Source organism: Gossypium arboreum, chromosome 6 (genome assembly GCF_025698485.1).
Source record: "Gossypium arboreum isolate Shixiya-1 chromosome 6, ASM2569848v2, whole genome shotgun sequence".
In the NCBI taxonomy this organism is placed as follows: Eukaryota; Viridiplantae; Streptophyta; class Magnoliopsida; order Malvales; family Malvaceae; genus Gossypium; species Gossypium arboreum.
Genome location: NC_069075.1, coordinates 20,366,202 through 20,376,952, shown reverse-complemented (window position 1 = coordinate 20,376,952; position 10,751 = coordinate 20,366,202). Strand labels below are relative to the sequence as shown.

General features: G+C 32.7%; 1 protein-coding gene across 1 annotated transcript; it reads left to right on the top strand.

Moving 5' to 3' along the window:
- Positions 1 to 703: 703 nt before the first annotated feature.
- Positions 704 to 5,053, top strand: LOC108483726 (endoplasmic reticulum oxidoreductin-1-like). The gene is made up of 10 exons (XM_017787287.2): positions 704 to 1,192; positions 1,529 to 1,660; positions 1,998 to 2,253; positions 2,476 to 2,586; positions 2,917 to 3,035; positions 3,156 to 3,260; positions 3,397 to 3,599; positions 4,277 to 4,400; positions 4,653 to 4,835; positions 4,903 to 5,053. Exons 1-9 carry the CDS (start codon positions 1,025 to 1,027, stop codon positions 4,833 to 4,835), a joined length of 1,401 nt encoding a protein of 466 aa, XP_017642776.1. The 5' UTR covers positions 704 to 1,024; the 3' UTR covers positions 4,903 to 5,053.
- The last annotated feature ends 5,698 nt before the right edge of the window (positions 5,054 to 10,751 follow it).

Below are 10,751 nucleotides of genomic sequence, written 5' to 3'. Positions count from 1 at the left end.
AAATAGAGCAAACTGAGAGAACAACCATGGATGTTGATAAGGGGGATTGGAAATCTGAGATGATAGTAGTGGTTGTGTCATGGCAGGAGGGTTTTGAGTTGAAGAGAATCTTAAGGTAATGGGATGAACGGTGTTAGCTGAGTTGAGGGAAGCATCATTATAAGATAAAGAAGCTATGCGTGTCCACACTTACTACACCAATTGTTGATGAGAGTATCAACAAGGGAGGAGATATAGAGGAAGATATGGTGGTGCTGAGAAAGGTTGGTTCACCTTGACTAGATGGAGAGCCGAAGAAGATAAATAAGTAAGGAGGCTAAATATGCAAAAGAGAAGATTGGAGATTGTGGTTGAAATGCTTAAGGGTCGATCATTTCTTTACCATGTTAGGGGTATATATAGTAGAAGTCTCGTGCTTGGAAACGCTGACACAATAAATACACATGACATGTCACGTGTCATGATATTGTTTCACAAATTACCTTAGCATAAAATGTAAACATCTACCATGTTAAGTTTAAGAATGAGGCTTAATTAATTTTTATTTTTTAATTAAGAATTTTTGGCTTAAGCCTAAATAATTTCATAAAATTATATTTTTTTTCTTGGTAAAATCCAAAAACCATAGGTTCATGTTGTTTTGCCACCACTTTTTGGGTCGAATAGTATATTAGTTGGGTTGCACCCTTATAAGGCCAAATGTTCCTACCTTGTTTTCACTCACTTGTTGCCCATGGTTTTGAGCTGTAAAGAGAAATGGAAACCATCAAAGAATACTCATAACGCCCACAATTTCTTGAATCGTCTGTTTTTCTCTTTGATCCCCCCATTAAACCCAAGATTTTCTACCTTTTGTTAACCCCAGAATCTGCTTCTTAAATAACATTGCCAAAAAAACCCAGTATTCTATTCATTAAAACATAGCATTGTTCCGAATTTTCTTTTGTTTTATCTTCATTTGCAGGACACCAAACAAGGTTTTTCAAGGTTTTGGCAATCTGGGTCTTTTTCTAATTTGTGGTCGATGGGGGAATCAGAGGAAAAGAAGAGCACGAAGAGGGATAAAATGAGGTGGAGATGGATGATAGGAGCTTCCATTACAATTGTTCTTGCTATTGCTTTGGCTTCAAGGGCTAAACCAGAGATCTCTCCGAAATTTGGAGACACAAACAAGTCTTGTCAATGTTCTCAGGTTTCACTTTCTCTCTTATATTGCTCTTCCTTGTTTCTTTGACAAAACACATTGATTGTTGGTGATGAAAATGATTTAGTTTTATTTTGGTTGTCTCATTTTGTTTGGATACTAGGGAACTGGTCGAAGCTTAAAATGGAATTGAGAATTGTTGTTTTTGTTTCTTTTAAATATCCTCTGTGTTCAATTGATGCCGATGAATTTCTTTGTTGCGTTTGCCTGGTTATGATTCAAAGTCATTCGGCACTTGGATTTTCTTGAATGAATTCTGTTGTCTGTTGCCCATTGGTTTAGGTTGATTGATGATTGTTTGTATCGAATGTTGCATTTGTGCAGGGCAAACACAGGCATAAGGGGACTGTAGAGGATTCCTGTTGTGATTATGAAACTGTGGACCATCTTAATGGTGAAGTATTACATCCAATACTTCAGCAGCTTGTCAAAACCCCATTTTGTCGGTACTACAAGGTTTGCTGATTACCCCATTCCCATTGTATGATGAGAATATATACATACATAAATATATATATATGTGGATGCTTTATTTTATTATTTTGGACATAATTTTCACAAAGTTGATGTGGGAACTGGAAAGATGATTCTAGTATTTGTGGAAAAGTGGAAATAAAACACGTGTATAGAATGAAAAGCACACTAGCTTAAGTTTTAGAGAAGTGTGATTATTATGAAAACTTTTTCATGTTTTTATGCATCTTAGTATGATAATGCAACTTTACGTGCTGGATTTGAAATTTGTGCTCTATGTTTTTCATTGAAGACTAGTTTCTTCTATTGCTTTGGGCAGGTTAAATTATGGTGTGATTGCCCATTTTGGCCTGAAGATAATATGTGCCGTTTGCGGGATTGTAGTGTTTGTGAATGTCCAGAAAGTGAATTCCCGGATTCATTCAAGCCCTTCCAACGTACCCTTTCGTCAGATGACCTTAAGTGCCGAGAAGGAAAGCCACAGGCTGCTGTTGACCGCACGCTAGATAGTAAAGCTTTTAGAGGGTGGACAGAAACAGATAATCCCTGGACGTATGATGATGAGACTGATAATTGTGAGTCAGAATTTGTTATTAACTCGTTTTTATGTATTGGATGCTCTCTAGCACACTGCTTATGGCCTTGAGAACCATAATTAAACTGATACATTGCTATAGGTTAAGATTCAGTGCTGCTCTCTAGGCAATGCTAGTGATGATAAGATTTACGGTGAGAGTTGTGGTGTTCTCAACATTAATACCCCAAACAGTTGATCCTGTAAGTTACTGTTTTTGCAGCCGAGATGACTTATGTGAATCTTCAGCTGAACCCAGAGCGCTATACTGGCTACAATGGTACATCGGCTAGAAGGATATGGGATGCTGTCTACTCGGAGAACTGTCCAAAATGTGAGTTCTCGTTAATCTTCTTTGATGCGTGTGGGAATGAAAGATGCCTGTGCATTTTCTTGGTATGAGTAGAGGCATCGGTCCATTACCTTTTAACAATTTGATTTTGGAGTAGTAACTAAATGTTGAATGCCTAGTGATGAACCTTCAATGACATAAATCAATATATTTTCTGGTTTGTGAACTTATTAATTACTGTGGTAGGCGTGTTTTCTGTTCTATTGAGTACATACTAAGTAACAAATATCCTTAATGGAAGATAGGAATAGTCTAATGAACCTCCTTTATTTAAAAACAAAATACTTTATTTGTTTGTATTCTGATACACAGATCCAGCTGAAGAGTTATGCCAAGAAGAAAAAATACTATACAAATTGATTTCTGGTCTTCACTCATCTATTTCGGTCCATATAGCTTCTGATTATCTGATTGACGAAGCTACAAACTTGGTAAAAATTCTCAATTTTGTCACTCAGTACTTGTGCTCATTTATGAACTTAATTTCATAGGTGCACAATAATGTTGCAGAGATTAACATTGTTTCTTTATTTTTATCTTCCTTATTTCAGTGGGGCCACAATCTTGAAATAATGTATTATCGGGTTTTACAATATCCAAATCGTGTTGAAAACCTGTACTTTACATTCCTCTTTGTTCTCCGAGCTGTGACAAAGGTGCGTAGCCTAGCATAAAAATAAGAAAAAACAATGGTACATGTTGAGCAGGTACTTAATAAATAAGGAAGCAGTTACGTTATAATCCAAAACTGAAACCATTTATCTTACTAGAGCTTGCTTTGATGCATTTCAGACAGCTGACTACTTGGAACAAGCTGAATATGATACAGGTAATCCAACTGAGGACATAAAAACGCAGTCCCTAATGAAGCAGCTACTTTATGATCCAAAACTGCAAGCTGCATGCCCACTTCCATTTGATGAAGCCAAATTGTGGAAAGGACGAAGAGGACCAGAACTGAAACAGAAAATACAAGCACATTTCAAAAATATCAGGTTTCTCTAATTTCCTCTCTGGTGATGCATGTAAAATGCTGCAACTCTTATTTCTAATTAATGTTATTGAACAATGAACATATAAAATGAGAAACCATTTTTACTTGAAACATAATATTCCGAAAGACGGAGTAAAATCTGAAATTGTACATTTTACCTCTCTCAGTGTCCCTCACTTGCAGAGAAACTTCCATGAACTGTTTCATCTTTGTGGCCACTAACGTTTGCAGGTTTTGTCAAAATTGTCTTAATTGTATTTTTGAATCTTTTTTGGAAAGTTAACGGGATGATGTGGAATTTCATATGTAAAATATTTTTAATGAGATGTAATTTATTACTTAGGTAATGCAATAAGATAATTACACGTGGAAAATGATAAAATAAATAAATAATAAATTAAATTATAAAAATAACCGTTAATTTAAAGAAAATAAACTTAATTATCTAAAAAAAGTAACTCTGTAGAAAAACTTTTCAGTAAACAAAAGTATGAAAGATTGGAACCTTGAATTTATTCATTAAATCTGTTAGAAAAAGAAAATTGAAAAAAAGAACAAAGGTTGATGGCGAAAAAAGATTCAAAAATATAATTAGGGTCATTTTGACAAAACAGGTAAACATTAGTGGCCAAACTTATCATTAAGCCTTTGATTATTTATGTCTGATGGGTTTTGCAGTGCGGTGATGGACTGTGTTGGGTGTGAAAAATGTCGACTTTGGGGAAAGCTTCAGGTTTCTGGTCTTGGAACTGCACTGAAGATTCTGTTCTCTGTAAATGATGAGGAGAATTTGGTTCAGATAGTAAGTACCCTTCCCCAATTTGTAGCTTTCAATTTTCAGTTCTAATCTCATTCTAGTGTATGATTCCAACATTCAGTCATGGCTTTCCAACTATAGTAGCTAGAGTTTTTTCTTGTAGAAAATGCTTCTTTTTTCAAGTCCTTGAAACACCAAGGATTCTGACCTAAATATGTTGTCATGGGTAACATATGGAAAGAATTAGAAATCAACTTTTTCATTCAGACTCAAATGGTTCGCTTTATTGACCCGCAGTTGCAGTTGCAACGGAATGAAGTAATTGCGCTGATGAATCTACTCAATCGACTATCGGAGTCTGTAAAATTTGTGCATGAAATGGGAGCGGCAGCTGAAAAACTGGTCCAGGGAAGGATGCATTATTCCAGTAGGTTGAAGAGCCTAGTGCAAAGGATATTGGCATCTATTGTTAAGACATAGGTAGCAAGACATTTTGAATGTCCTGTTTGTGTTTTGCTTTTACCTTAACACGTGTGATTTTTTGCAGATAAGGATGAGAAATTCAACTGCAAAGAACCACACATTTCTTTTTTGGGGAAAAAATTAGAATAGGGTTTTGGAGAAAATATAAAATTTTGGCAGTGTACAATCAGATAGATTAATGTCAAACAAAACTAGAAGTTAACACAAGGTAAAAATTGTGTGTTATTATCGTATGCATCGCTGAAAAACTCAGTGCTTTATACTTATGATATCTGCAGTTTTAGGGCTAATTGCGCATAACACATCATTCTCAAATTACGGATTATATCAATCTGCAATTTATATTAGTAAAACTGTGGATTTATTTCCATCGTCTTTATATATGACATTTCAAAATGAGTTAAATTATAAAAATAGCCATTTTATCATCTACCTATTATTTTTTCGAGTTTTTATTTGTCTTTTAATATTTTTATATTCTATCAATATAATCTTCAATATAAAAATTTGAACAATTCAAGCCCTTAATATTTACAAAAATTGTCATTTTAATTCTAATTCTAAAAAATTAATAAATTTGATCTTCAACATTTATAAAATTTATCAATCTAATCCTAACTTTGAAAATAAAATAAAAACTTCAAAAGTTTATTTTTATTTATAACTCAATAAGAAAAAGAGTATAGTCTTTATAAACACGGTATAATTTTTTTATTCCACAAGTAACTTTAAAAATTTGATATAAGACTTCTTTTAAATATCTTATTACCCTATAACACACTTGTCAACACTTAATCATGAGTCTAAACACTCCTTTGGGAATGCATTAAATATTTTCTCTAATTAAAATATTATTCAATTGAATTAATTTTATAAAAAAATTATTTTAAGTTTTTCCTATTTTCTTATAAATAAATATAGAAAATTAGTAATACTTTTATACTATAATTTAAATTAATTTTCTTATTGAAAATAATTTATAAGTGTAATCTATAATTTATATCTTAATGAGACAAATATCAAAATTACACGTGAGCTTTGTTTGTGGTTCAAACATACACATTAAATTTTGATTCAATTGTACACATTTAAATAAAAGATATTTTTTTATTTTCATATTGGATTAATATAATTGTTTGTGTGTATACTATATAAATGTAAAATTATGCTATGTTGATAATGCGTGCTACCAGTTTATAAAAATTTAATAAAAGTAAAATTTCATGTATAAAATTATAGGTGACTTCTTAACTTGTTGGTGGCAAACTTACTATTCAAACAGGCCTTAAGGTGAATGGGTATAACAATTAATAATTTATAAATAATGATTTAGCTTTACAAGTCTATCATACCCAAATTGAAACGGGGTTTGTGAGATTTTTTTTTTAAAATATCACTACACCTTGTGATCTAATTTAGAAATTTTATTTTACAAAATTAAGGTAAAATTTAAAAAATAATATTCTGTTTTTATAATATAATTGGATTAAAAATATGACTACACCATGTAAGAAATTCATCTCAAATTTTATTATAAATATATTCTATTTGTAGTTGAGAGGTATCTCTATTATAAAGATTTAATCAAAATCAGTCACTCTAAATTAGAATATACTTGATATTTACTGTAATTAATAATTTTAAAATTATTTATAAAATAAATAAATAAAAATATGACGTGATAATGAATGGAATGTTGTATCAACTCTAACCATATAATATATACAGCATCTCTTTGAGTAGGACATTATTTATTTTTAAGAAATGGATGAAATAAGTTTGTTTCTAGAATGCACCCAATAACAGATTATAACCAGAAGTCAACTTATTCACACACGAGTGGATCTAGAACATCTTCTTTGACCAACGGTGAGATCCTATTTTTATTGGCAAACAAAAACATAGTCAGAATACGTGGGTTAACCTACATCATTCAATCATCTTGTCTTCTTCCTTCATCTTTCCTTAATTTACGCGCTGCAAGTCTGAAAACCCCTATATAAATCCTCCTTAAATCCCCATAACTTACCCAATCCATCCAAAAAAGTAACAAAAACCCAATCTTGATCAAGCTTTCCTCAGTTTTAAAGATGATGAAAGAGGTGGTATACATGCAAAATTGGCGTGCAGTGGCACCATCCCCTCTCATTAATCCCAGAAAATCTTCCACATATCCAAGGCTAGAGACCATTCATGAAGAAGGGTGTGAAAATCATTCAGTTTTTTCAAAGAAATTCTTGCTGGTTCTCCCCCTTGTCTTGTCTACGGCTGTCTATTTCTTGGTAAACAAGGATTTGACTCTGTGTGCATGAGCCCTTCCAATGCTTTTTTTTGCTTCAAAGGGATCTGGGAAAACTGTGGCTTTCTCCCCCCTTTCTTTGCTTGAGATATGAGAAGCCTGGAAAATGGAGAATCTCAATAAATTCAATGCCAGGGAGAGATGAATGTTCAATAAGTTTATAGCATTGTAATGTGTGAGGATATGAGATAGATGGTGGGCAAATCTGCTTTGACGTTCATAATTTGTAAATCGTGTTTTATCATCATATCAATCCAACGTTTCCCAGTCTCTGGTTTTTGAAAGTTTCTGATTGCAATAGCTTTGAACATTGGCTAAAATTTTCCTGCTTTAGAAAGGCCTGCAACCACCAGCTAACAAATCTAACAATCTAATTCACTGCTTGCTAACTCTGGTTAATTAATATAATAACTAGTGATTCTAGCCTTTAGGGTACACAAATGAACCCAATTCTTTGCATAATGAAAATATTTCCTGCTTATTGTATGGAAAGTTGGCCAAAATTATAATTTACTCCAAAAACAGAGTATCTCGACTTGGGCAGTAATGGTTAAAGAATCCCCTGGTTATCACCATTGATTTGTGTGTTTTTATTTTAATTTATTTCTTAATTTCAATTTGGAAAGTGGCTTACGCATTCGCTGACATGGTCCAACTGGACATTTTGACAGTTCAAATGGTTGCTTGTAGTTCTAGAAGCCACCACTTGAAAATTGCCAGCTTGAGATCATCGTATGAGTTGGGCTCTCTCTAGAGACATTGCTTGGTGGCCTTGGACCTCACATCATTCCCATTTCTCCTTTTTAATAACCAAATTAGAAATTCCAAATTTTCTTTTTTTTTTGTCAATGCGCACATGGCGACATGGCGACACCAAAATCATTTAGTGTGGAATTTCTTAGTCTTGTGATGTACGAAATATACCCACTTCCATCCTTACAATATGCTTGATTAAGATCACAACTCCTTATTTTACACACATGCAATTGCATTCATTGTACTTCTTTTTCTTTTTGCTCCCTCTGTTGGTAGCAGGGGATCTGCTTTTCGATTGAATATGTCCATTTATCTATAACGTCTAGATGAAGAAACAGTGTTATATGTCCAGGTATAATAGAGCAAAAAGATGCAGCTAAAGTGCTTTTCCATTGAATATGTCCACGTGCTTGGATAATTTAATTACGTTTTAATCCCTCTAACACATGGAACTTCCTTCGGTTAATTACTTAAAAATATTTAAAATTATTTTTATATATCAAAATATTAACAATAAATTATAATAAATTATTTTTATATTCTTATTAAAATATTATAATATTAATTAAGTTGTAGATTAATTAAATGTTTATTTGTTTCTTTATAACACCATATTTAAAATAAATATTTTATTTCTCAAAAATATTTTTAACAACAATACTAAACTCTTAAATTTTAAACAAACTTTTTCAAAAATATTTCTTAAAATCACTTTTTCAAAATACTTTTAAAAACTCTTTTCAAAAACAATGTTAAATTAGCCCTTAATATACCATATCTTGTTTGGTATCATGACTAATTCAATTCTAATTCAATTGAAAAAAAACCCAAATTTTAAATTTAAAAATAATAAACTTTTTATAAGAATATTTATATCTTTTAGTATATTTATATAATATTTGGTGAGCGGCCAGGCAAGATAAACTATGGCTTGAAATGTATATGGACAGTTAAATTCAAAGAGATGGAAATCAGAATCTTGTTTAAACAGCATTAAACATAGACAGGTCAGGAATATTTAGGAGAGAAAAGGATGTGAACTCATGAAACCTGAAAGTTTGAAATTTAATATATAGAGTATACAAGTAGCAAAATGAGCTAACAAGCTCTAACTAAGCTATTGATTGGTATTCCCAATCCTTGAAATCCCTCCCACAGAGGTTTTGATTTTAAGCATTAATGTACGTATCTATGCAACAAAACAAAAGGGGAACAAGGCCCTCTTTCACAAGCCTGAACTGCCACATTCCTCTTCAGCAATGGTCTCCAATCTGGGACACCTTGAATGTTTCTGGTGAGCTATCAAAAGGGCTGGTGCCACTTCACCTCAGTTTTGCATCGCCATTTTATTTGTGTGATGCAAAAATGCTTGGAAGAAAGAAGGCGATGCTGAGCAATGGAAATGTTATTGCTGCCAAAATCCTGAGGAACCTATATAAAGTTACCTAATCTATAATGAGGCAAAGGCCAAATAAGCCAAGTTTTGAAATGTATAGAAACAGTTAAATTCAGACCCAGTGCTAATTAAGTTTAGAACATTAAAGTATTAACTAAAGGAGTTGGAATAGGAAAGAAGTTCTAAAATTAGAGAATTATTGACCAAATCTGAACATGGAGTTTCACCAAATGTGCTTGACCATATTGAATAATCACAGAATAGATCATCTGGCAGTCCATGTGTATCAAATGCAAATGAGAAGCAATCCCAGATGCGATTGGTGATGGTGAATTAACAGAACATTTTCTGGTTGAAGGAAATTAGGAGTTGCACCAATCCTGATAATGGTCTAACAAATAACAGAAAGAAATAAAAGTTGTAATAGGTCACAACTTGAGTTCAATTCTTCCCGAATTTGTAAGTATTATTCATGGTTCTAACTATTCGTGATCATGATTTCTTGTTTTGGGGTGTATTGAGTAGGAGGTGACTGAAACTTCTGATTACTAGAGTTAAAGGCCTTGAATGCGATGATTGAGAGGGAACTAAGATAGTGCAGGAAAGGAAAAAATTCATATAAGATAAAAGAGGAAACAGCGGCTCAGGGATGCTTGGAAAAGTCTAGTGGACAAAACAACTTGTCTGAGAAGAAAGAGGAATCAGTGGCCAATATTTTCCACTTGCTGTTCAATACACATGATCATTGAGGAAAAGACTAGTCTTTGGTGCCTTTTGGTGGGAAAAATTAATGTGTCATAGTTAACACTCGATTTAAGCACTTTGTTAACAGTAATATTAAATAATTAAATTTTAACCCAAGTTTTTAAAACTCACTTTTTATAAACATAGGTAGAATATCGTATCTCTTCTGGTTTTTGTATTCCTTAATTGATATACCTATTTGTATTCATACATATGCAATTGGAATGTAGGTATAGTTGTATGTATGTATGTGTATAAAAGATATTTTATTAAAACGAAAATTCTCGAAAAGAACGAAAGAAAACTGAAGAAGTAAACATAAACAACATGTATTAAATTCCAACATCAAGCAAAGTGTGTATACAACAAAAGATAAGAGAGAAAAGAAAGGGAGAAAGGAAATAAAAGGAAAAAGAGAGTGTTGTGCTGCTCAACCTCAAACTTGAATTGAGAGGTTTCTTCAAAAATGGTCTCTAAGCTTGGAGAAGTAGATGGCTTGTTGTGAGAAATGAAAAGGGCTGGTGCCTTCTCACAACTACTTTCCAAGTATTTTACACCCTTCATCTTTCCTCCAACGAAATTTTCTGATTTGACTTTTTAGCCTTTTTATTTGTAGAATGGGGGGAGGCAAACACAATCTGAGAGAAGAAGAAACTTTGGGTATTGATTGAAGAAATGGTAAGAGTGGTGGGTTGGTTTAAAAAGGAGGAATAAAAGC

Excerpts from the sequence above, each read along its gene's own strand:
- LOC108483726 (XM_017787287.2), top strand. The coding sequence starts at position 1,025 with ATGGGGGAATCAGAGGAAAAGAAGAGCACGAAGAGGGATAAAATGAGG. Across the intron at positions 2,254-2,475 it reads TGATGATGAGACTGATAATT|CCGAGATGACTTATGTGAAT; the intron begins GTGAGTCAGAAT and ends CTGTTTTTGCAG. Across the intron at positions 3,261-3,396 it reads TTCTCCGAGCTGTGACAAAG|ACAGCTGACTACTTGGAACA; the intron begins GTGCGTAGCCTA and ends GATGCATTTCAG.